The 27,160-nt window shown below is 43.9% G+C and overlaps 1 protein-coding gene and 1 long non-coding RNA gene across 4 annotated transcripts in view; one reads left to right on the plus strand and one right to left on the minus strand.

The window, feature by feature from the left end:
• Positions 1-1,665: 1,665 nt before the first annotated feature.
• Positions 1,666-26,904, minus strand: LOC131382846 (uncharacterized). Its single transcript, XR_009212421.1, has 3 exons — positions 26,773-26,904; positions 25,131-25,243; positions 1,666-1,952 (listed from the first exon to the last, which is right to left on the minus strand). It is a non-coding gene; the product is annotated as an uncharacterized LOC131382846 (long non-coding RNA).
• The window catches only part of ANKRD6 (ankyrin repeat domain 6), a 65,498-nt gene continuing 65,167 nt past the window's right edge, over positions 26,830-27,160 (plus strand). For all 3 annotated transcript variants that reach the window (XM_032155281.2, XM_032155303.2, XM_058435401.1), the window contains exon 1: positions 26,830-26,979. In XM_032155281.2, the coding sequence (XP_032011172.1) occupies positions 26,860-26,979 (120 nt within the window). In that variant the 5' untranslated portion in view covers positions 26,830-26,859. The remainder of the gene's footprint in view (positions 26,980-27,160) is intronic.

The following is a 27,160-nucleotide window of genomic DNA, read 5'->3' on the forward strand; positions in this document are numbered from 1 at the left end:
TGTGGGGTATTGCTGAAGAAGCTCAATGTCCAAGAGATTTTCCCCAGTGTTTCCTTGTAGTTATTTCATGGTTGCGGTCTTAGATTTAAGTCTTTAATCCATTTTGATATGATTTTTGAATATGGCAAGAGATGGGGTCTAGTTTCATTCTTCTGCATATGGATATCCAGTTTTCCCAGCAACATTTATTGAAAAGATGATCTTTCCCCCAGTATATGTTTTTGGCACGTTTGTCAAAAATGAGTTCACTGTAGGTGTATGGATTTGTTTCTGGGTTCCATATTCTGTTTCATTGGCCTGTGTGTCTGTTTGTATGCCAGTACCTTGCTGTTTTGGTTACTATAGCTGTGTAGTATAATTTGAAGTCAGGTAATGTGATTCCTCCAGTTTTCTTCTTTTTGCTTAAGGTAGCATTGGTTACGCTGGGTCTTTTGTGGTTCTGTATAAATTTTAGGATTTTTTTTTCTATTTCTGTGAAGAACATCATTGGTATTTTGATAAGGATTACATTGAGTCTGTAGATTGCTTTGGGTAGTATGGACTTTTTTTTTTTTTTTTTTTGAGATGGGGTCTGCTCTGTCGCCCAGGCTGGAGTGCAGTGGCACGATCTCGGCTCACTGCAAGCTCCGCCTCCTGGGTTCACGCCATTCCCCTGCTTCAGCCTCCCGAGTAGCTGGGACTACAGGCACCCGCCACCACACCCGGCTAATTTTTTTGTATTTTTTTTTTTTTTTTTTTTTTTTTTTCACCGTGTTAGCCAGGATGGTCTCGATCTCCTGACCTCGTGATCCACTTACCTCAGCCTCCCAAAGTGCTGGGATTACAGGCGTGAGCCACCGTGCCCGACCAGTAGTATGGACATTTTAACAACATTGATTTCTTCCAATCCGTGAACATGGAATATTTTTCCACTTTTTGGTGTCCTCTTCAATTTCTTTTATCAGTGTTTTATAGTTTTCATTCTAGAGATCTTTCACTTCTTTGGTTAAGTTTATTTCTAAGTATTTAATTTTACGTGTGGCTATTTTTTTTTTTTTTTTTTTTTTTTGAGACGAAGTCTCGCACTGTCACCCAGGCTGGAGTGCAGTGGCGCTATCTCCACTCACTGTAACCTCCACATCCCGAGTTCAAGCAATTCTCTTGCCTCAGCCTCCCGAGTAGCTGGGATTACAGGCACCCGCCACCACGCCTGGCTAATTTTTTGTATTTTTAGTAGAGACGGGATTTCACTATGTTGGCCAGGCTGGTCCTGAACTCCTGACCTCATGATCTGCCCGCCTCGTCCTCCCAATATGTGTGGCTGTTATAAATAGAACTACTTTTTATATTTCTTTTTTACATTGTTCACTGTTGGCATATAGAAATACTGTTGATTTTTGTATCCTGCAACATTACTGTATTTATCAGTTCCTATATATAGTTTTATATATATCTTATATGTAGTTTTCTTATGGAGTCTCATAATTTTACTTAGTTATGACTGTAGAATAACAGAAAGTTGTGAGTGTAATAGCAATTTTCTAATAATTGTCTGTATTTGCACCTTCAATAATGTGTATAGCTTTCCTAATTTATTTTTTCTTGTTCTGTTTTTTCTAATTAGAATGTACTTTTATGTCTTTTGAATCTATGAATAAAAAATTGGGGCTGATGTAAGTATTTTTTTCTCTTTTCTGATGTATTTTTATTATATTTATCAATACAATTTTTAAAATAGTGACAGGTTAGAACTAAAAAACCAAGTTAGAAACAAACATGCCTGTGGTGTCATTTAACATGGTCTTCTGTTTCTGTATTTCCTGTACATTGGTAGTTAGATCTCCTAAAAGCTTCGTCAGAGTCGGACCCTTTTTCTGGGTGGGAGGGAAAGGACTACTTCACAACCGATGTTACATACTTTTAGCAGGAGGACACACTGTCTAGTTGCTGCTTGTCTCTTTCTGTGATGTTACCTGTTGATGATATTGTCAAGAGCCATTAGTGTATTAGACAATGCACAGTGGTGATATTCTAATCCTGTTATTCCTATTTCATTTGTCTCTGTGCTTATTTACATCTATGGGATGCTTTTAGAAAGGGAAACTTCATCTCGTCAACTCTTTGACCACCCCACCGAGACATAGGAGGCATAGATAGTATAGGACACCAAGTCCTTTGACATTACTAAAAGTCCTCATACCTGATTCCACTTTTCTAGAGGTCTCTTGTCATATAGAAATAGCTCTCACCAACTGGTTAATGAGTATCTACTCTTTGCAAAGCACTGTGAAGACAAGTCAGGGTTGAAGTAGAGTAGGACATTGTCTTTTAACCTCAAGACTTTTGTCTCACTGTTTGGATCAGCTCTGACACCTGAAATTATTTAAGATCACCAATATAAGTAATTCAGTGCTAAATCACTTCACTCCACAATCTACTCATATGAGGGCAAAAATTTACTGAAGGATATTCTTAATTACAGCCTTCTAATTTCAATTTCAGAAACTGGTAGCATTTTTGTTCTTCCTGTTTATCTAACAAACTTAAGTTTCTGGTCATTAAACAGAATGTAACTTTGTGGGAAGGGTGGGGATTTTATTTATCCAAATGAATAACCTTTATTCAGTTAAAAATTGCCAAATGTCTGTTTGTTCTTGGGGTTTTTTACGGCACTTAACATTCAGTCTGCCTGATAGCAGATAGGATTTAGGTTGCCAAATATGGAAATGCAAGGAATGTCAAACATGGCAAAAGCAAATCTGCAGATTCCTTAATGCCATCTTGTAAAGGAAAATATACTACTTTTTATGAGTGATGGCTGCCAACTATTATTCCAGGGACAACATACTATATTTTGCTTTATAGACTTAAGAAAAGGAAGACCTATAGATACTATTTTTCTGTGGAGGGTGTTCTGACTCTTCCTCATCCAGGGAACCATTTTGAGGGTCTGCTAGTTTCTAAGTATATTTACCTCAATTATATACTTGGGGACAAGGTGCTTCTGTGGACCTACTAGACCCACTGTGAAACAGACATGGCCACAGCTCCACTTGTCCCCTGGACTCCATAAGCCCCCACTCTAACGAGAGAACCACCATTTTAGATCCTGTGGTATCAGGGTCAGCTCAGACCCATATCTAACAGTCTTTGAAAGATCTGGCATTCCCCTTTCCCCAGCACCCGCCTGTGGCCTATGATCCTGGTAGGTGGTAGAAGGTTCTTTTGTAGAAGGATCAGTGAAATCTTTATCATATGAACTGTGCATGTGGGTACTGCAGGCTCCTTCCTCAACAAGACCTGTCCTCTCTTCAGACAGTAGACTCTGAGACTGAATTGCAGCATCTGATGTCAGCCTCTGCTTTTCAGCTCCCTCTCTTTTATACAAGTCAGGTAACACACGTGTCAGTTTCTGTCTATCTCGCCCATGCCAGTCAGCCACAGATCCTTTGTGGTCAAAGAACTCCAGTTGCCACTCTGGCCTTGCTGTCCATTATGACATTTACATCCATCTAGCCTCTGGTTAATTGTTACCACCTGGTCTCTATTTTGGAATCCTACCATCCCCCATTAATTGAAAAACTCAATACCATGGCAGTGTCCCTTACTGTCAACTCCAGCCAACAGAGGACAGAACCATTGAGCTTCTCAATGACACTGTGCCCCTCACAGGTGCACTTATCCCTTTAGTGAAGGAAGTGACCTCTCGGCCCTCCTGGGATCATGGTCAGATGGTTGGCTCTTCTGATCTTTCATAAGAGGTCCACACTACATGCCCACTCTTGAGCCTTTTGACCTCCTCAATATTCTGCCAAGGCAGTTCCAGCATCTCCATTTAACTTACATGAGGCCATTGTTGTGCTCAGGCTGCAAGGAGCCATCCCAGTGTCCGAGAACCAGCTTTAGGTGTCTGCCAGAGTACTAAACTACAAGTCACAGCAGAGTGCTTCCGTGCAGATAAAGCCTCACCAATCTAGCCTCACATTCACCTCATCACCCTCCCCTTTCCGCCTGTTCCCCAAGCTCCCATCAGTGCATAACAGTGAGTCCTGGCCGGGCGCGGTGGCTCACGCCTGTAACCCAGCACTTTGGAGGCCAAGGCGGGTGGATCACAAGGTCAGGAGATCGAGACCATCCTGGCTAACATGGTGAAACCCCATCGCTACTAATAATACAAAAAATTAGCTGGGGGTGGTGGCGGGCTCCCGTAGTTCCAGCTACTCAGGAGGCTGATGCAGGAGAATTGCTTGAACCCAGGAGGCGGAGGTGGCAGTGAGCCGAGATCACGCCGCTGCACTCCAGCTTGGGTGACAGAGTGAGACTCTGTCTCAAAAAAAAACCCAAAAAACAAAAACAAAAACAAAACAGTGGGTACTGAAAGTCCTTCAGCATGAAGCTATTCTCTGCATGATCCTATCAACTGGAGTAAAAGGGATTTGAGGACGGGAAGCATCGTCTTAAGTAGCTGCCTCAGATGAGGTCTTTACAGGATTTCTAGGCAAGAAGAGGTTGCTCTCCTCTAGTAAGAAAGGGCTGTTTCAAGCCAGGCACGGTGGCTCATGCCTGTAATCCCAGCACTTTGGGAGGTGGAGGCGGGCAGATCACGAGGTCAGGAGATCAAGACTATCCTGGCTAACACGGTGAAACCCCGTCTCTACTAAAAATGTAAAAAATTAGCCGGGCGTGGTGGCAGGCACCTGTAGTCCCAGCTACTTGGGAGGCTGAAGCAGGAGAATGGCGTGAACCCGGGAGGCGGAGCTTGCAGTGAGCCGAGATCGTGCCATTGCACTCCAGCCTGGATGACAGAGCGAGACTCCATCTCAAAAAAAAAAAAAAGAAAAGAAAAGAAAGGGCTGTTTCTACTAGCCCAGAAAGTTCAGGGGAATTTGGGAGTTCAAGATTCTGGGACTTGTCCACCAAATGTCCTTAACACAAGTATCAGGGTGGTTCCATCTGGGATGGAACCACACCTCTGGGTTGTGACAGTGGTTTCCTGTAGGGGCGGTCCCACTCTTTGTTGTCAGAGAAACTCCATCCCAGGTGAGGTGCTGTGTAGCTCTACTGGTCATAGCAGCAGTAGCTAAGATAGTGCAGCTGAGAGGATTATGAAGTAGTGCACAGGAGGTGTTTGTACAAGCCTTCTCTATGAGACTTTATTTCTGAGGTCAGATAAGTACTTCATTTAAACCCAGAATTCCTGTGTGACGGATACAGTCACAGGATTCTCAGGAGGCCAAGTGTTGCTCCTGAAGTTTTTCAAACCCCAAAAGATGAACTAAATCTTGAAGAAAACAACATTGAACTTGAATCAAATGTGGTTGTTATTATAACAATGATAATAGCAATAATAATCATAGCTACCATTTACTGACCATATTAAAAGATGGCATCTGGATTAAATGTTGTGTGTATATTATTTTAATTTATTGAGACAGAGTCTCACACTGTTGCCCAGACTGGAGTGCAGTGGCACGATCTTGGCTCACTGCAAGCTCTTCCTCCCGGGTTCACACCATTCTCCTGCCTCAGCCTCCCGAGCAGCTGGAACCACAGGTGCCCGGCACCACGCCCGGCTAATTTTTTTGTATTTTTTTTTAGTAGAGACGGGGTTTCACCATGTTATCCAGGATGGTCTCGATCTCCTGACCTCATGATCTGCCCGCCTCAGCCTCCCAAAGTGCTGGGATTATGGCGTGAGCCACTGCGCTCAGCCTTATTTTAATTTTTATAACCATCTATCAAAGAGATAGTATGCTCAGTTTACAAAAGAAACAGCTGACAGTTTGAGAAGTTAAGCAGCTTCTTCACAGTAAAACCACCAGGAGGGGAGTGGGGCTTGAATTTGAACCTAAATTTATCTGACTCTAAAATGTTAACCATCTGGTTTATAACAGCTATTTTGCTTCTCCAGCCAAGCCATGAAAAGTTAAGAAATATATATACCAGTCAGGATTTTTCATATATATGTAATTTTTGAAAAAGGGACAGTGTAACAAGCTAATGATGTTCCAAAAGTTGCGGGGTGGGCGGGGGACAGGAGAAGAGCTGAAAGCAGTGTGATGATTGATTGATTTACTGATCGATTGATTTTGAGATGGAGTCTCACTCTGTTACCCAGGCTGGAATGCAGTGGCGTGATCTTGGCTCACTACAGTCTCCACCTCCCAGGTTCAAGCGATTCTCGTGCCTCAGCCTCCCAAGTAGCTGGGGCCTCAGCCGTGCGCCATCATGCCTGGCTAATGTTGTATTTTTAGTGGAGACAGGGTTTCATCATGTCAGCCAGGCTGGTCTCTAACTCCTGACCTCAAGTGATCTGCCCACCTTGACCTCCCAAAGTGCTGGGATTATAGGTATGAGCCTTGCCTATTATATATTTTTAACTGCAGTAAACCACATTTAAGAAAAAAAGAAAAGAAGGAAAAAATTGGGAGACATCCCTGTTTCATAGGACCTTCTCACTGTGATTGGCGTTTTCCAAGATGAGCAGCTGAAGGACTCTGAGGAGCGCCTGCAGTCAGCCCCTCTCTAGTCCTCGGCACTTACAGGATACCTGTTGAGCTGCCGTGAAATATCACTTTTGAGAAACTTCATTTTTTATTTTAATTTTTTTGAGACAAGGTCTCGCTCTGTTGTACAGGCTGGAATGCAGTGACGTGATCACGGCTCATTGCAGCCACACCTCCTGGGTTCAAATGATCCTCCCACCTCGGCCTCCCAAAATTTAGTGGATTTAGTGGCGATGACTGACATCTTTGTGAATATACACGAAAACCACTGAATTATACACTTTTAAAAGGGTAAATTTATGGTATGTAAAATACATCTCAATTTTTAAAATTCTAGTTAGGTGTTGGGGCATTGAAATCAGACACGGATTTAATTCCAACTGACTGCATGCTGTATGCCACAGGCAAGTCATTGAAGCTGGGATTACAGGTGCATACCATTGTGCCTGGCCTTAAGAAACTTCTTTATGAGGCACTGTTGTGGGCCATTGCTAACAACGGTAACTAGTTACTTGTTATTTGGGGGGGGTTACATATGTGTTCTAGCAACAAGTTGAGGCAGATGTAGGGGGCAGTGGTTAATCTGGCAAGGGTCGGTCTTAGAGGTGGGAAACCACTTTCGGCAGCCCTTTCGCTGCTACCTCCAATAAGAGCCAGCCCAGCTGAGTGGTTTCACTGGTGTGGTGTGGAATGTGCCTTTGTCATGGCCTGCAGACCTGATGTTGATGCTCTTGCCCATGACTGAGGACAAAGGGGCGGGGTGGAAAGCCATCAGGTGTGGTGTCTTGTTCCCAGGCCTCCCGGTGTGTCACCTGCCTCTGGGGGGCAGCCTGCCCTGCTCAGCTAACTCATGTAGGGGCTCCCCGACAGCAGCTGCTTGGCAGCGCACCAGCAGGGCTTGGGAAACAACTCTTGCCATACCCTCAGTATTAGTTGCTGTTTCTCTGCTTGTGGATATTCCTTGATGGCAGGATTTTCCTCTTTTGACTGAACAGCAAACCAGTTTAACTCGTTACATAATATTTTATAGAAAATTATATCCTTTATTGGATCTGATAGAAATCATTGAGTATATCCCAGGAATGTCAAAAGGTAAGTTGGCTGAGAGCCAGCTCCTACCATTTCTGTCACTTTAATCATTAATGGGCATTTCCTATGTTCATCACTGTGGCAAACACTTTATTACCTTCTTTGGTTCTCACAGTAACCATATCAATATTTTTTTATCACCCTCATTTTACAGAGAAGGAAAATGAGGCTTACAGGGCTTCAATGACTTGCCTGTGGCATACAGCATGCAGTCAGTTGGAATTAAATCCGTGTCTGATTTCAATGCCCCAACACCTAACTAGAATTTTAAAAATTGAGATGTATTTTACATACCATAAATTTACCCTTTTAAAAGTGTATAATTCAGTGGTTTTCGTGTATATTCACAAAGATGTCAGTCATCGCCACTAAATCCAGAACATTTACATCACCCTAAAAAGACATCCCATACCCATTAATAGTCATTCCCTGTTCTTTCTCCTGGCAACCACTAATCTACTTTCCATCTCTATGGATTTGCCTATTTTGGACATTTCATATAAATAGAAGCATACAATATGTGGTGTTTTGTATCTGGCTTCTTTTACATAGTTTAATTTTTCAAGATGCATCTATGTTATAGCATGTATCAGTAGTTCATTCCTTTTTATGGCTGAATAATATTCATGGTGTGGCTATACTACATTTTGTTTATCAGTTCACCATTGATGGACATTTGAGTTGTTTCTACTTTTTGGCTGTTTGAATAATGCTGAAGAGAACATTTGTATACAAGTTTTGTGTGGTCATATGTGTTCTATTCACTCAGATACAGAGCTAGGAGTGGAATTACTGAGTCATATGGTAACTTTATGAATTAACTGGACTTTTACTTGAACTCCTGAGTCTTCTCAAAGTATGAAAATAAAATAAATAAGGCAATTTTTAAGGTAGTGCTGTAGAAGCCCAGCATATTATAGAGAGGAGAGTTCCCACTGCTGTGAAAAAAAACAGGCTTCTCCTTTGGAGCTTTGTTATTATTTTGATAAAATTATACAGTGGCGACCAGTGTTAGCAACTGAGGGTTACGCAACATCTTAGTGTGTAGGCTGGAAAACACATGACTTGCATAGTAATAGTTAGGCTTCCGTTTCTGTTATCTCTGCTATGGTTTGAATGTTTGTCCCTTCTAAAACTCGTGTTGAAATTTAATTGAGGCTTTGCACGGTGGCTCACACCTGTAATCCCAGCATTTCAGGAGGCAGAGGCAGGTGAACTGCTTGAGCCTAGGAGTTCGAGACCAACCTGGGCAACGTGGTGAAACCCTGACTCAACAAAAAATACAAAAATTAACTGGGCGTGGTGGTGGTGTACACCTGTAGTCCCAGCTATTTGGGAGGCTGAGGTAGGAGTATTGCTTGAGCCTGGGAGGTTGAGGCTGCAGTGAGCCATGAGCATGCCACTGCACGCCAGCCTGGATAACAGAGTGAGACTCTGTCTCCAAAAAAAGGAAAAAGTTTAATTGCCATTGTAATAATATTAAGAGGTGAGATATGGGACCAGTAAGAGGTGATTAGGCCATGAGAGCTCTGCACTTGTAAATGGATTAATGCTGTTATTGCAGGAGTGGGTTCATTATAAAAGAGCAAGTTTGCCTCCCCACCCCCAACCCCCCACCACCCCACACCCTCCCTTGCCCTTCTGCCCATAGCCATGTGATGATACAACAGGAAGGCCCTTGCAAGATGATAGCTTCTCTATCTTTGACTTCCCAGCCTCCAGAACTGTCAGAAATAGATCTCTGTTCATTATAATTTACCTAGTCTCAGGTATTGTGTTATAGCAGCACAAAATGGACTGAGACAACCTCCCATGCATTCAGGTATTTTTTAAGCCTGCTTTGATAAGAAATCAAAACAAAAACAACTTGGAGTTTATTCTTACATGACTTTCTTTTTTTTATGTGACTTTTTGAAGTCATAGACTGCTTTTTAGAGTGGTGAGGAATAGACAGAAGCCCAGTGCCCTGCACTCCTGCCTCTGGGACACCCAATGCCTTATATGCTTCAAACAGACTGATGGGTACATTTGAATGTGAGAAATATGCATAGAAACATCAGCTACATCAAGGCCGGAAGGATTGTTGAGGCCAGGAGTTCAAGACCAGCCTGAGCAACATAGTGAGACCTGTGTCTGTTTAAAAAAAAAAAAAAAAATTAGCCAGACTTGGTGGCAGGCCCCTGTAGACCTAGCTACTCAGGAGGCTGAGGCAGGAGGATCACCTGGGCCCAGGAGTTTGAGGCTGTAATAAGTTCTGATCGTGTCAGTGCACTCCAGCCTGAGCAATGAGACTCAGTCTTTAAAAAAAAAAAAAAAAGAAAGAAACCAGCTACAGTTAAACATGTATGCATACCTATGACCTAGTAATTCTGCTGCTAGGTATATATGGTATATATATGTGTGTCTGTATATTCACCAAGAGACATGCATATAAGAATATTTATAGCAGCACCACTATTTTTTTTTAAAACACAGAATGTAAGATTACCCAAAATCTCTTCAACAGAAGAATGGATAAATGAGCTGTAATATATTCACATAATAGAACTCTATACAGCAGTGAGAATGAAAGAATCATAACAATATTGGATAAATTTCACAAATAAAATCTTGAGTGAAAGAAGCCAGACGGGAAAGAATATATCCTATGTGGTTCCATCCATATAAAGTTCAAATATGGGCAAAACTGACCTGCAATATTAAAACCAGGACAGTGACTACTCTTGGGGATAGTGATTGGAAGGGGTATGAGGGGCTGCTGGATACTGGTTAGTCTTTTCTTGACTGAAGTGCTAGTTACACAGGTACATTCTGTTAGAAAGTTCTACATGCTGTAAGTGTACACTTTTCTATATATTAGAAATTTTTAAAGAATGAGTAGGCCAGGTGCGGTGGCTCACACCTGTAATCCCAGCACTTTGGGAGGCCAAGGAGGGGTGATCACTTAAAGTCAGGAGTTCGAGACCAGCCCGGCCAACATGGTGAAACCCCGTCTCTACTAAAAATTCAAAAATTAGCAGGGCATGGTGGTGGGCACCTGTAGTCCCAGCTACTTGGGAGGCTGAGGCAGGAGAATCGCTTGAACTCAGGAGGCAGAGGCTGTAGTGAGCAGAGATTGCACCACTGCACTCCAGCCTGGGCGACAGAGACAAACAATAAAACAAAAAACAACAAAAATAAAAAGAATGAAAGTATATGTATACACACATACATATAAATAATTGGTTTCATGTTTTCCCTATCTCTAGTTCTAAAATAAATCTTAAACATGATACAGACTATGGAAATGTAATAAATTGAATCAGAGAGAATCCCTTTGTTAATTCAGTAAATATCTGAAGAACAGAGCCTGGGCTGGGAGGAAGTCTTCTTGTTAGGAAGGGGGTGGGATTTGAGAATGCCTCAGAAATGGGAGGGACTGAGCTTGAGCCCCCACCCATCGTCAGTAGCTGCATCTTTTCCTCACGCTGGTATGCTCACTGTCTTTTCATGTCATCCTTCCTCCTTTGCTTCTCCTGTCTTACCCCCAGTTCTTCCTGCCTTTTTTTCTGTCACCCTCTTCCCACCATGCTGTTTGTTTTGACATTGGACTAGATATAAATTATCAAAGAGGCAATCTGGCTGAGGTTGGGGAATGTGCAGGACTGTCCTCGCCCAGGGCTTTGGGAGATCCCCCAGGAAAAGGGTTGTCAGGACTGGAATGTCTACCCAGGAGAAGGTCTGTGGATTTTCCCTACAAAGGACTCCCCAAAGACTGGGTCCCAGGCTCCTGAGATTAGGGAAGAGGCAAGCCCAAGAGAGAAAGCTCCACCATCTACCACAGCAAATGCAGATTTTCTCTATGGAGAGAAGACCAAGCCTTTTGCTATGAGATCAGTAGGGAAAGGGCACAGGGTTAACCTGGGACTTTTCACAGAAGGGTCTTAAGCTTTGTAATTTCTCAGGTTATTTTGGATCCTGCCTCCTGAAGACTGCTAAAGCTCAGCTAATTATATTTTTGTTGTAGAAATAATTTGCCTATGATAATAATGAGACTATCCTGAGAGAGATGTTTATTTTAAGACTGTTTAAAACTCTCAGGAATAAATATCCCTGGGGCTGATTCTGGGCATTAAAAACACAATTCAAGGTAGGTTTCATTTCTCTTCCTGCGGCCTTCACATTAGGAACCTGTTCTTACAAAGATGTGGCAGAATTTTGATTTTAAATAATTCATAATAATGGATACTGTTGACAATTTTGTATGTTTGTCATGTGACATAATTATTGGTTAAGGAATGTAGTGGACCAAACTTGCTCATGGCTAATCTGTGACTGAAACTTAAAATATGGACAATATCCAATTTGGAAGAAAGCCTTAGCTAGGAAATAATCAGATAGAAGCAGGGTTAGGGAGATGCTGACTGAAGATAAGCTGACTTCAGACAGGGTATTCTTGCGAAGCATGTCCTCCACCTAACTGGAGCATTACCTTCCTTAGGGGTTAGAGTCCCCCAAGTCAGAGTGCTTCTTCCTGCCGTGGACTGCGCACGCACATGGCTAATCATCGTGTATGATAACGTGAGTATAGGAGAGGACCCTCAGGGCCTCCCTGATGGCCAGCTGTACCTGAAGTCCTCCTAGTCCTCCTTATCTGCAGGGACACTTGATCCCAGCAAAGCTCAGTGCTGAAGCCAAATACTGTGTCATGCTGCGTGCTGAGTAAGGCCAAGAGACCAAATGAGGATTTGGGCAGCCCTTGGGAACTATAAAGAAGAGGTGAAGGTTTAAGAGACAGAGGAAGGAGTAGATGTTGGGAAGGGCTTGGAAATCTAATTGGAGAATTTAGCCTCTTGTTGACTTTACAAAGGCATGCATACACCCCAATATTTAGTCAGTGCTTTTTCTGTGCCAAGTGCCGTGCTTATCATCTACTCCCTTGGTAGTAGCTCCCTAGCGTATTCTCCTAGCTACCCTGTGAAGTCAGCAAGTATCATTATTATCCCCATTTTTATAGATGAGGACATTAAGGCCCAAGGAAGTTAGTCATATAACCTGCCTAGGACCATGAAGCACATTCTGTGGGTGGACTGTTTAAATAGATCCTCTCCTTCCCTTGCTTCTTCCCACAACTGCCTCAGCCAACCTTGGAAGAGAATTGAGAAGGGGACCTAGCAGAGTCTTTTGTGGATAGTAGTGTGGACAGTCCATGTAGTACTGGTGTTTCCAGACCATGATGTCACCTCTCACAGGTGGTAGGCATTATCAGCATAAAATCACACCTAACCTGGACATGCGTGTTGATAGCTGCAGAGAGCTGTGAGAGAAGGTCATGTGGGTTAGGGAGAGTGAGGGATGAGAGGGAAGAGCAGCGTATGTCATAGTATCTGGAATAATCTAGCATCAGATGGATATCATTTCAAGAAATGCCTCAGTGGCAGAATGATTGAATAAAATGGGACTCTTGGAATGAAAACCAGGCCCAGAAGATTAGAAACACCATTTCTGGAGGAGGGTCACACAGCCGACTGATAGCAGAAGCAAGTATGTGTCACTGGGAGAGGTTGAGCGTGTGCCTGAGGGTGGCGGGCTCACTGACTTGCAGGCATCCTCCAGCCCTGGGAGAAGGCCTCTGTCCTCTGTGGGATAGCATAGAAGAAATACTGTTGGAAACTAAATTAGAGTAGCAAATCACAGTTGGTGTTTACTTCTGAGTAGATATTCGTGTTTATCCCAGGCTTCCCTTTGCCATATTCGGGACTGTGTTTGTAGGATTATAGTCAGACATTTAATTCCCTGCTAGCAGAGCAGCTTCCTGGTTTTTTCAAGCTTATGGTGCAGAATTGGAAAGTGGCAGGCTGACACGCTCATTTCAGTTCAGTGGTGTTTCCTGTGGGAGACTGCTGAGGACTCAGTCTGACTCAGCTGGCAGCTGGAGAGACCCCAGCCAGGGTGCCTCTCGCCCTCACCAGCAGGACCCACTTCTCCTGCTGGCGTCATGCCCATGTCAAGTGCTTCCCCACCTTACTTTCTCCCTCACAAAGGAATGAGTGATGGATAATTAATATGTAGAAGTACATATAAAGTGTATGAAATTGTATGAAGGATATGTAGCCGGTAGGACTACTCTTAGTCCCTGGAACCTGACCATCCCTCAGACAGCAGCAAGGAACCCTTAGGTTACAAAGTATTTACAGGTGTTGAAGTGACATATTGGAGCTCTGGTTTTTGGCCCTAAAGATGGGGGTAGGGTGAGTGACTTTAAAAAGGAAGCACAGCCTGTGATTTTCAGTGGCTGAGACAAGTAATTGGTGAAGAGTTATTGAGCATCCATTATGTAGAAGGCATTCCTATTTCCTTTGACTGCTGTAACAAACCACTACAAACGACATGGCTGGAAACAACAGACACTTATGCTGTCACAGTTCTGGAGGGCAGAGTCTGAAATCAAGCCACTGGTGAGGTCGCACTGCCTCTGGAGGAGACTGTTTCCTTGTATCCTCCATTCTCTGGTAGCTCCAGGGTTCCTTGGCTTGTGGCCATATCACTCCAATCTCTGCCTCTGTGGTCACATGGCCTCTTTTTCTTCTGTCTCAAAACTCTGCTTCTCTTATAAAGGACACATGTGACTACCCACCCAGATAATCCAGGACATCAACGGATTAACTTAATCACATGTCTTTTTTTTGTCATATAAATTAATATAGATTCTGGGGACTAAGACATGGACATATCTTTTGGGGACCCACCATTCAGTTCACTATAGAATTCTATTAGTTTATCTGAAAACATGGAAAAATAAGAGAAGGTATCTGCTCTCTAAGAGTCTGTAATGCAGTTAGGTTAATATAGATGTGTTTATTTATGCAGTAAGCATATATTGTTTCCATGCCACATATTGTTCGTGTGACAGCCTGTGTGGTTGCATTGAACTTACATAGTGGAATGAGACACAGCCCCTGTGCTGGAGAAGCTCAGAGTCTGAGAGGAAAGACATTGTACACAAGACTAACCTGAGAGACTTTCAGTCTCTCATGGCCCAGTGTTTGTAAGAAGATATTCAAAGAAGCACAATCCGAAGTCCAAAATTAACTTGTAAAAGCATTTTAATCATTTCTTGTTCTCAAAGTTAAAGGAAATCCAGTATATAACCCCATAGTACAATGTTCATATCCTGGTTTTCTCTCCTAATTCTCTCACATTCCCCCATTCTGCATGGCACATTCATTTCTCCCTCTCCCCCTCTCTCTATCTTCTCCTCTCTCCCCCCTTTCTCTCCATCCTCTCCTCCCCCTCTTCTCTTCTCATCCTCTCCTCCCCCTCTTCTCTCCTCATCCTCTCCTCCCTCCCCCCTCTCTTCCCCCTCCCCCGCTTCAGCGCTTTGTTATATAGATGGGCTTAGCCTCCCTTGACAAGTCAGGCTTCTTCTCTCTCATCTCTCCCGCTTGTCCTCTAAGTCTACATCCTAAAGCCCAGGAACTTCTCTGGTTAGGACAGTCTCCTTAGAAGGAGAGGCACATGGAGAAGCCTTTTTACTCAGAATATAAGAAGAGAGGCCAACAGTACTGACATCACACAATTGCAGTCCAGTTTGATAAGTATTACAGAGAGATTTTAAAAATACATTATTTTCTGCTGGCTTCATTCAATTTTTGCAACAACCCGGTGGGTAAAAACTGTAGTTATTCCTATTTTATACATAAGGGAGTGGGCTTATAGTCATTAAGAAACTTGCTCAAAATCAGTAGCAGACCTGGGATTTGAGCTCAGGGCAGGGTGATTTCACCCTTGGGACCCTGGAGGTTGGAAGAGTATCAGGAGAATCTTTAAGAGGAGGACGCCTTTGAATCGGGTATCTTTGAAGGCTAAGAAGGAGTTTGGACAAGATCTAAAGAGAATTCTAAGCAAAAATGACATGGTGGGGCTTTCAAGGTGCTCTAAGTACCTTTTGGCCAAGCTAAGGTGCAGGATGCAGCGGGGGAGAGGTATCAGAAGAAAAGGTGGTTGGAAACAGACTGGGACAAGACTATGCATGGATTTGTATATCGCTGGACTTTGTTCTGGGGGGAATGTTTGTTACTGAGGGTTCCAAGGAGAGGAGAAACACAATCACATTTGTGTTGTGAAAAGAGCACTGTAACATCAGGGATCACATAAATCAAGGCGGGGGAGGGAGAGGGCAGGACTTGAGGCAGGAAGAGTAACGTGGCAGAATGGCTTTTACATGCAAATTCAGCCCATAATTAGCAGTCCCACTAGCCCCCTGTATGGTCTGTTTGCATAAAACACTCTCACAAGAGGCACAGAGGAAGAGCAGTCCATAGATAAAGGCACCATAGATCTAGCAAACACTGCCAGCAGTCTGCCCCCGGCAAGTGGGCACGGTGGCAGTACCTCCTACTGCATTGCAGCTTAGCTGTCTGTCCTCAACCTTTGCCATCTTGAAACAAACTGAAGGGGAAGGGCTAGGTTCTCATTATCCCTTTCTTCTAACACTGACACATCATAAAGCAGGAGCTTGCCTCTCATTGGCTCATTGCCCTCTAAGATCCAGACAGAGCACAGAGAATTTAACCACCATGGGCTCAATGGTTCTGTCTTTCCTGGGAGTCAAGTTTAAGAAATCCCAAGAACTAGCTGGCCAGGTTGTGCTGACTTGTATAAAGTCATCTTTTAATGAGGACCTATTTTGAGACAAAGCACACTCACTATCTGAATCCTGAATATTAGTCTGGCTTTGGCTTCTGTTTTTCCCTAAGTGAAAACCCATCTGCAGAAGCAGATTTCCATATATAAGCTGAAACCTGCTTTACCTCTTGTCCCAATTTCTAAGTTTAGATAATCACAGAATTTCAAGAAACATTTCCAACATTCAGTTAGAGACCATTGCAATAACCCAGGTAAGAAATGATGACAACTTAAGGCAGTGGCAGTACAGCTAAAGAAGATGGAACCAATCAAGGAACATCTAAACAGTAACCATATAACCATGCTTATGTTAACTGAGCACTTTCTACGTGCCGGGCATTGAATAAAATGTGCATTATCTCATTCAGTCTTTGCAACAACCTAATGAGGTAGGAACTGTTATCCTTTCTGTTTTACACATGCAGAAACAGACTCAGAGTCATTAAGAAATTTGCCCAAAGTAAGTGGCAGAGCTGGGATTTGAGCCCAGGCAGTCTGACTTCAAAGCTTGTATTTTTAGTCTGTAGGCCTTACTGTCTCAAATCAAGATGATTTGGTGGTTTAGTGAATGTGGGATAGGGGGAAGGGGAAGGAGAGAAATGGGAGGAATGTTCCAGATTAGGGAAATAGATAGCTAGATGAAAGATGGAGCCCCTCATCAAGGTGAGGACACAGGAAAAGGAAGAGGTTTGGGAGGAAGGATGGTGATTTGGTTGTGAATACATTGATAGGGGACATCCAAGGAAGATGTCTGGTAGGTGGTTGGGTGTTTAAATATAGAGCTTCAGAGAACGTGATTGAGGGTAAAGAAGTAGACTCAGAGGAATCTGTATCTAGGCAGCAGAGGAGCATGTGAGCAGCAGGGAGGGGGAGCACTGAGATCTAGAGAAGAAAATGAGCAGAGAAGATGCCCAAAAACCTCAAGGACCTGCAACATTTAAGGTATCAGTGAAAAAAGCATTCAGTGGAAGAAAGGAATCGTCCAAGGGATGGTTAGGAGAATGAGGAGAGAATGGCTCACAGGAAACAAGGAGGAGGAATTTTGAGGGAGGGATGGTAGCAGGGCCCAATGCAACAGAGAAATCATGTAAAGCAAGAGTCAAAAAGTTACTATTGCATTTGGCAATTACGTCAATGTAAAACCAGCCGGTGGGAGTGCAACATGGTACAGTCATGTTAGAACAGGGGTCCCTAACCCCCAGACCATGGACCAGTACTTGTCTGTGGCCTGTTAGGAACCCTGCCACACAGCAGGAGGTGAGCAGCAGGCAAGCAGGTGAAGCTTCATCTGTATTTACAGCTGCTTCCATCACTTGCATTACTGCCTGAGCTCCACCTCCTGTCAGATCAGCGGCAGCGTTAGATTGTTGTAGGAGTGTGAACCCTACAGTGAACTGCACATGTAAGGGATCTAGGTCACGCTCTCCTTATGAAAGTCTAATGCCTGATGATCTGTCACTGTCTCCTGTCACCCCCAAATGGAACTATCTAGTTGCAGGAAAACAAGCTCAGGGTTCCCACCAATTCTACATTATGGTGAGTTGATAATTATTTCATCATATATTACAATGCAATAATAGAAATAAAGTGTACCATAAATGTAATGTGCTTGGATCATCCTGAAACCATCGTTCCCCACTGCTGGGTTTGTGGAAAAACTGTCTTCCATGAAACCAGTCTTTGGTGCCAAAAAGGTTGAGGACTGCTGTGTTAGAAGACATTTCTACAAAGTATAGACATTTCTTACAAAGTATAGACATTCTACAAAGTATAGACATTTCTTACAAAGCTAAATGCTGTACTGCCATATTACCCAGCAATTGTACTCCTTGGTATTTATGCAAATGAGATGGAACTTATGTCCACACAAACCCGCACATGAATGTTTATAGCATTTTTATTTGTAATTGCTGAAACTTGGAAGCAACCAAAATGTCCTTCAGTAGATGAATGGAAAAGCAAATTGTGGTACAATGGAATATTATGGTATACAATAGAATATTATTCAGCACCAGAAAGAAATGAGCCATGAAAATGCAAGGAGGAACCTTAAATGCATATTACTAGGGGAAATAAGCCGGTCTGAAAAGGCTACACACTGTATGATTCCAGCCACACAGAATTACAGAAAAAGCAAAACTCTGGAGAGAGTAAAAAGATCAGTAGTTGCCGGGAGCTTTGGGGCAAGAGAGGGATGAATAGGCAGAGCACAGGGCAGTTTTAGGGCAGTGAAACTACTCTTTGTGGTACTTTAATGGCAGATGCGTGGTATTATGCATTTGTCAAAACCCATGGAACTGTACAACACAGAGTGAACCCTAATGCAAACCACAGACTCTAGTTAATAATACTGTATCAGTATGGACTCATCAGTTGTAACAAATGCATCACACTAATACAAGATGTTATTAAAAGGGAAAGCTGTAGGGGTGGGGGTGGGCAAAGGGCTAAGGGCTATATGAGAACTCTGAACTTTCTGCCCAATTTTTCTGTAAACTTAAAATCGCTCTAAAAGTCTATCAATGAAGATAAAAAGGAGAGGAAAGGATGGAATAGAAGAAATAAATGAAGGAGGAAACAGGGCAGGAAGAAAGAGAAAGCCATGCATATACAATCTTGAGAGTGTAGCATAAAACCATAACTATAATTCTGTATGCTTGTGTTACAAGTAGAACAAAAATATGACTAGCCACTCTTCTTACCAACTCCTAGGGCTCTCCATCACAAGTGCAAGATACAGTTCAAGTAATTTGGCATGATGTGAAAATTTTTCACTGCCTGACTGCCGCCTCATTTTCCAACACCATCACTGGTCTTTGCTGTGTTACAAGCTCCAGCTGCAGTTGTCTCTTTGCCTTTCTTTGCTACTCATGACACATACTTTCAGACCACTCTGCCTTTTTGCTCTTGCTGTTTCCTCTGCCTGTGTCTTCTCCCCTTCTAACCTAACCAGATCCTACCTTCTCTAACACACTACCTTCTCTGTGAAAACTTTCCTGACCTCCTTTCACCCCAGCACAGCAAGCAAGAATGATCCCTCTCCCAGTTTCCGCAGTTCCTTATGCCCATCTCTTCAATATATGCTTGGTACACCACAAAATAAATAACAAAAATGGTTTCAGTGGAAAAACTGGGGACAGAAAAGCCAGATCAGAACAGATTTAAGGAATGGGTAGAAGTTGAGATTTGAGTACATAGAATTGCTTTTATTGTGATGCTGTGTTAATTATTTTGATTTGTCTTTAGCATTTGGGTCTTTACCTAATGGGTTGAGGGCGGTGAGAAGAAATTCCCATAGTGGCTGTGGGGCTATCCAGTGCTTTGGTGCTGACAGACCTGTCTCACTGAATAAGGGATGCCTCTAGAGTGATAATTTTTTTGGCCCCAGAAACTGTAGTCCTCTATTTTGAGGGGGAAGGGAGAGAGAAGAATCACCACGTCCCTTCTCTGTTATCTTTTGGAGGGTCTGGAGCCAGAGCCTGTCTCATCTGTTTGGAAAGGAAAAAGATTAGTTGACTAGGTGAGTACCTCATATATTTCCTATGGGATCACAGGCTCCTGAAGACCAATTGATGACTAAAAATAAATTGATTATTGGTTTTTCTGTCATTCATTAAATAGACATTAAAGGCCAACTGTGTTCCCAGCACCATGATAGGCTCTGGGGATACAAGATGACCAAAACGGGGTTCCTGCCACAAGGAGTTCATATAACCAGGGAGACCAACCTTGAGCCTATAACAGCAATTACGCTGTGTCTTAGTCTGCTTGAGCTACCATAACAAAATACCGCACACTGGGTGGCTTAAACAACAGAAATTTATTTTCTTCCAGTTCTACTTTCCAGTTCTTCTGGCTAGAAGTCCCAGATCAAAGTCCAGCAGGGTTCAGTTTCGGGTGATGGCTGTCTTCTTGGCTTGCAGATGGGCTGTTTTGTCCTCACATGGCTGTTCTTCTGTGTGTGCACACTTAGAGTATGTGTGCAAGCATGAGTGCACTAATTCTATCAGATCAGGGCCCTACCTTTATGACCAAATTCACCTTAATTATCTCCTATTTCCAAATACAGTCACACTGGGGGTTTGGGCTTCACCATATGAATTGGGGGACGCAATCCAGTTCATAGCAGAAGCTTATAGAAAACTGTAGGTGCTGGCTGGGCACGGTGGCTACGCCTATAATCCCAGCACTTTGGGAGGCTGAGGCGTTTGAATCACCTGAGGTCAGGAGTTCAAGACCAGCCTGGCCAACATGGTGAAACCCCGTCTCTACTAAAATACAAAAATTAGCCGGGCATCATGGTAGTCGCCTGTAATCCCAGCTACTCGGGAAGCTGAGGCAGGAGAATCACTTGAACCTGGGAGGCAGAGGTTGCAGTGAGCCGAGATTGCGCTATTGTACTCCAGCCTGGGGGACAAGAGCGAGACTTTGTCTCCAAAAAAAAAGAAAAGAAAAGAAAAGAAAACTGTAGGTGCACAGATGAGGGAATGGTCATCTTGTCTAGGGCAAGGCAGGGACAGCAGAAGGCTTAGCAGAGATAACACTTGGTCTGAACTTTGAGCATGTACATGGTCATTTGCCAAGTGATGGGAGTGCCCAGCCCTGACTTGGAGGCTCTGGTGGTCTAGCAGTGCTGGTCAGGCAATAAGTTATTGTCCTACATAAAAAGGGGAGGTCTCTACCTCCCAAGACCTCTGTCAGTCACGTCTTTATTTGGTGATATGTGCTTATTCCTCCTATGTGATTTTTACATCTGTAAGCAGCTTTTCTTGGAAGGGTATGTCACAGGTTTCCTGAATAATATTCAGATGTCACTCAGCTTTCACTGTAACAGCCTCTATGCATTCTGCAGAGGTGGTTATTTCAAAAGATTCAGTGACAGAGTTAGAAGAAGAGAGTTATTGTGCTTTAAATGGCTCAAGAAATAAACATACTTGTTTCTGTGTGACAGTGGGGTGTATCTATAATGAGTCATGGGCTTGCTAAAGCAGAGCATGTCCACCCTGTCATTTCCCTTCTTTCGCAAATAGTCCTGGTGGGCACCAGGTTCCGTGAGCAGTCAGTGCTGAGTGTCCTCATGGGTAGTACTGTGTTAAGGGCCCTACCTGTGGGAGTAGATCTTCTCAGAAGGAGGAAGTGTCCTGGAAGCTATAAGAAAATGAACCACTCCTTGCTTTATTCTTCCTCCCACTCAGTTTACACTTATCTTCTGGCAACTGGACTTTTGGGCCTTGATCATGGCTTTTCAGTGGCCAGATGATGAGTTTCTTTAAAATAGGGATTGAGTCACATTCCTCTCTGCTGTAGCCTTACTTGTCCCCCAGTGGTGATCACAGTAACCCAGTAGAGATTGCTTTTGGATAAACTAGTATGACGGTTGTGTGTTTTTTTTTAAGCTTGTGTTATTCTGCTGGCAATTGGTTTCCCCAGTGGGATTCAGCCTCTTTGCAATGTACCCACCAGAGTCTCCAGCTATTCTTCTGCCCTTGGTGTAAGCCAAATGATGACCAAAGCAGGATTGCAGTCCATTCCATTGCCCCATTACCCTTGGGGAAATAGGGCAAGGCTTTAGGATGGCAGGTGGTAAGAGGGTTTGTGCTTACAGAGTAGAGTAATTTCCCCATCTCTGGGACCAAAAATTCTGTCTTTAGAGACAGAGAGGAAAATGTGGGGATATTGGCTCAAGTCAAAATGAAAGCCCTCTCCTTTCTATGATCTCTCTAGGTGGGAATTAGATTTCTGTTGCTTCAACAAGTGGGCTGGAGCACACGCTTGCAAGTTTAGGGCAGTCGACAGCACTCGGAACAGCTTCTGAAGGGGCTCTGCTCCCTGTTTACTCCTTTCCCCCTCCCCTGCAGAGACTGTTCAGAGGAGCATTTGTGAGACAAACGTCAGGAACAGCTGCTCAGCCAGACCCTTGTCTCCTGTGCTGCCGCAGTCACTGTGCTGGAACTCTCTGCTGAGGAGGGTGGAGTGTCTAGGCTCCGTTGCTCCCACAAAGCAAGCATTTTACTGTTTTCTTGGAGGCAGTTTGTTACAGATTTCAACCCTTTCTGCATCCCTCCCTCCCTTACAACACGCACACTCATCTTTTCTTGCATTACTGCTGAAATTATGCAAACTTCGTTTCTCTGTCATCTGAGCGTCATTCAGAAATGTTCCTCCGATCTGTGAATTGTTCCCTGACTTCAATCCGGGCAGTGTTACAGGTTCTCTGCTGGCAGGAGGGAGCAGTCCGTGAAAATCTGCAGACACAAGACTTTCAGAAGCTGTGACGAGCAGACTAGCCAGCCACAAAACATTGCAAGCTGAATGGATGTCTTAATAAGCTTTTAGATGTGGTTTGGCCAGCGTCGGCAGAGGAGGCTAAAGGGAAAAGGCAGCAAGCATTGTAACGTAAATCACTGCAGATTTGCTGGGAGTGACAGCCCTAGGAAGCTAATGATCTCTCCAGGAAAGAATTGACCACAGTTATCCAGAAACTGAACACGATGTAGAACAGAGAGGACAGCCCCTCGGATGTGAGTACCATCTCTTCAACACAAGGTTTGGAGCAGTAGGAGCAAAGCTAGTTTATTGATGGCGCTCCATAGCCACCGGTTTCTGGGTGCCTGTGGGCCATCTCTGGGTGGGTTGTACATAATGCCTGGCCGGGACTTTTATTTGCAGATCTCTTCTGGAATATTTTGCTTGTCGGGAGACAGAACGTAGTGGCTTTAGGATGTTGGCAAATTCGCCAAAGTATAGGAGAATTTGTTGTAAAGCCCCAAGAAAACAGCAAAAGCAAACCTTATAGACCTTTTTCTGTAAAAAGAAAACTGATTGCATCACAGACAAGCAGCTGTGTGACCCTCTGGTATTTGTGATGAGAGACAAAAGAATTAGCAAATTACAGAGCAACAAAAATGGGGCAGTGGGCTGGGAGGACGAAGGGAAATCTTAGCAAGCTAAATCCCTACCTAGATTCAGAATGTGCATTGCATACTTATGCTCATGTATTTATTTCCTTTTTGCTTAAAGAATGGGCAGCATGTTTGCGTTTAAGGTTTTCCCCCAGAATGCTGTGAAAAATGAGCATTGTGACAAAAAGGGATGTAATTGATAGGCTTGGGGCAGAATACATTTCTCACTGCCAGCAGTGGGAAGTATCTTGAATGATAGCTGATCTACTTGGAAGAGGAGGCTCAGATATAAGGAGGGGTGAACTGCTACAGCCGAGGTAGCCAACAGGTTGGCAGTGAAGTTTAACTCTTTGATTCCAGACTGGTTTCACCCCTCTATTCCCTTCCCCTCCCAATTTACTGTCAGGGGTTCCCCCATCCCTTCTTAAACTGCCTCCCATCCCTTCTTAAACTGCCCCCCACCCCTGTAACACACACATCTCTGTCTGGTCCAATTTGTCAGGTCAGGGCATCAGATGAGAAGAAGCAGAGTGTCTTCTCACTCTAAGGGATGGGGATCATTGTTCTAGATGGGAGGTAAGGATTTGGGATTTAGGAAGAGTGACCATGAGGGAGGGAGAGAGGTGGTGTCTCTGCTTGGCCTGCACCTAGTATCTCTGCTGGGCCTGCACCCACACCCAAGGCTGAAGGTGCAGGAAGAAGCAGAAAGGAAGCAGAAAAGAAGACCCTCATTTGATAACCTTCCCACCCACAAACTGTGTGTAAATGCACCTGCAGGTGAAGGCTGGAGATCCTAGTAAGGATGCGATTACTGGGCTTAAATTGAAAATGAGCTTGACACGTCCAAGCACATAGGGATGGTGTTGGCAACAGACTAGGAATTGGAAAGCTGGGGTTCTGTTCCTGATCTTGCAGGCAGTTTTCTGTATGACTCTGGTAGGGAGAGTATCCCAAGTCCTGTGTGAGGGACCCGTTCTGGAGGCTGCTCTGTGGGTGCTTTGGTCATGGTGGGGGGATGGAGTGAGAGAGGAACGTTCTTAAGTAGTTGTAACTGAAAAGCAAAAAAATAGAAGGGTGTTTCTGCTTGGCCAATGTTTTCTCACCACTGTAGTATTTTTCTATCTTTAACCAAACAAAAAGGAAAATTAATGTGGGCAGTGCTTGCAAAGGGCTGTTTACCAGTGGTAATTATCTAAACAAGGCTATCTCAGTAGCTTGCAGCTATGGCATAAGTGTACTTCAGTCTCAGTATCCAGGAGGCTGAATTCATTGCATGGGACTGGAGGGTGGGAGGGGAGTGGCTATGAATTTACTATGGGCCAGCTGGACCCCTGCATCCATTGCTGAGGAGGCTGCACAGCGCTGCTGGTGTGGAGCTTGTGACCTCAGTTGTTGGGCTGTACTGAGGTTGCAGCAAAAAGCCTCTACCCTCAGGGGCTAAGCCATGGAGCAGAATGAGTAGAATTTTAGCCATGAAAATATTTGTATGAACTGGACTGTTGTACTTGAGACATTCATATACCCATTGCAAGGAAAGTTTCTGGAATGGAAGGGGGCCGTTAGGTCTAGTGTCCAGAGATAACAAATGGGTAGATGAGGGGGAGGGTGTGGTTGTGGAAGGGAGATCATTTCGTAAGTCATGGCTAATACTCTGTATTTTCCTGCCATTTAGGCCTGGAGTGATTTTGCAATATTTGGGCAAACAGAGCAGAAGCTCAATATAATTGGTTTGAACAAAGCACAGATTACCTGAATGAAGAGAGGCAGCGCACCTATGTTTTTAAAAACAAACCACTTCCAAATAGTGTAACGGTCTGGGAAACATAAAGCCCAGACTGTAGCCATTCAGTGCGACCATGAGAGTTTTCAAAGGCATTTCCAGTTCCATTACTTTCAGTGTTTTGAGTCTCAACTTTATTCCTTTTTTTTTTTTTTTTTGGCTCATTCTATTTCTGGCGTATCCCAGGGATCTCAGACCATGACTCACCAAGCCGCTTTAGAGCAGACCCTTCACCAGATCTGTTTTGTTTCTAATGACCCAGTGAGCAGGAGCAGGATGGGTTTGCGAGAGTTCCTCTCTCTTTTTCTGCTATTCTTTACCTGCATTTTGAGCAACAGATAGAGAATGATGAGAAAGTTTGATAATTCACAAGAGTCAGGGGTAAGAATTCTTTCCGAAGTTACAGTATTCACATCTGGACCACACTTTCACATAATAAAATACCCTCTTTAATACCCACCACAGTCCTGGGAGATAAATGTTCTCATGTCTGTTTTATACGTGGACATTTAACCCCAGCCTCACAGAGTGGTTGGCCAAACAACCTGCCTGAATGCCACGGTGAACGAGTTCAAACAGGGTATGGTCCAGGGCTTTCCAGCCGTATCATGGCCAATTCCTTAATCTTTAGAGACTGAAAGGACATTTGGGTGTGCCTGGGAACAAATGTAAAGGATGGCTGCATCTTCCAGACCTTCAAAGTTAGGATGTGTGGTAGGGTTTGGGTTGAAGGATGGTATCTCTGTTGTAGCATTTTCTTTCCATTTGTATATACTAATTTTCAATAAGTATCTTTTAAAATGCAAAGAAGCCCTCACTTCCTTGCTGTTCTAGCAGGACTGGATTAGGCATTTAAGTATTTCTTCTTCTACCCTTCACCCTTGAAATAATTACCAATGGCTTTGGTTGGGTCTAATGGCAGCCCAGGTATACTAGGGGGGAGTCCCAGTCTTTAAAATTCTATTCATTTTGCTATGTGGTAGGAAGAATTTAGTTTACTACTAGTTACTGCCCTCCAGATCACTGCTCTGCGACAGGGCTTTAGTGTTCTGTAGGTGGTTTTGGTGCCACTTCTTTTCCTCCTGTTAGCAAGGAAGCAACATGACCAGCCCCCTGCATTGGCAGAGCCACTGTTAGTGTTTAGCATCTGTGTTGTCCCCAAGGTGGATTGTTTCAGCCACTTGGAACCAGGAATCGGCCCAGGCCTGTGCCCAGCTCTCCATCTGTTCCAGAACTCGTGAACTACACTATTTACAGTGAAAAAAGGATGAAGGGAGAGAACTGCAGTAAATGCTAGGAGAAAACCCCAAAGAGAGAACCCACTCAGCAGAGTCTCTGTGGGGTGTGTTCCACAGGCCACTGACCCACTGGGGAAGCGGCACATTAGCCATAGTGGACGCACAAAACCCAACCAGGGGGCCTTTGGTGATCACACACAGTACAGTTCCCTGCCAAAGGCGGTGTGTAAACCAGGTGGTGCTTAGGGGATTATACCAGGCCTCCGCTCCCTGGGAGAAAAACAGAGCAAACCTTGCAGTTCTGGCCATACTCTTCTGGAGGATGGCCCTGATGGGGGAAGAAGGGAGGGAGGTTGGCACATTCTGCTGCCTTCCACTTGGAAGTTCTGTTCAGGGGCTTTGCTGTGGAGTGTGCTTCCCGTGTGTCCTGCCTCCCACAGCTCCCCTCCCCTGCAACATGCAAGCAGCAGAATGCCTTAAAATCACAGAGAAGAGGTGTAACCTGTCCTTGTGTGTCAAGTGGTCCTGATGGCAGCTTTGTTTTGTAACCCCTAGGTCCCGAAGATGGCATATTCATAAAGACATCTTCTGATGATTGTGAACATCTTTACCTGTGGGTGCCAGGCCGGGCCAATGACATCGTGTTGAGCTGAAGGAACTTGTCTACCGCTTCCCTGAAAACCTTTCTTTCCTAATTCATGAGCCAGCAAGATGCGGTCGCTGCACTTTCAGAGCGCCTTCTCATAGCTGCGTACAAAGGCCAAACAGAGAATGTGGTTCAGCTCATCAACAAAGGCGCCAAGGTAGCAGTTACCAAGGTAACAAGAGAAAAATACGCTGTAGCCATTCCCTGGGAACTGGCCTACCTCTTAACCATTGTCCAAAAAACTGCTGGGTTTGGTTCGCAGCTTTCAAAGAACTGGCTTTTATTCCAGTGATGGAGGTTTGGGGAGAAAGAGGATTATTAAGAATGCTTTTGTTGCCATCTTTCAAGTGGAG

This window comes from Hylobates moloch, unplaced genomic scaffold, assembly GCF_009828535.3.
Source record: "Hylobates moloch isolate HMO894 unplaced genomic scaffold, HMol_V3 SCAFFOLD_2, whole genome shotgun sequence".
In the NCBI taxonomy this organism is placed as follows: Eukaryota; Metazoa; Chordata; class Mammalia; order Primates; family Hylobatidae; genus Hylobates; species Hylobates moloch.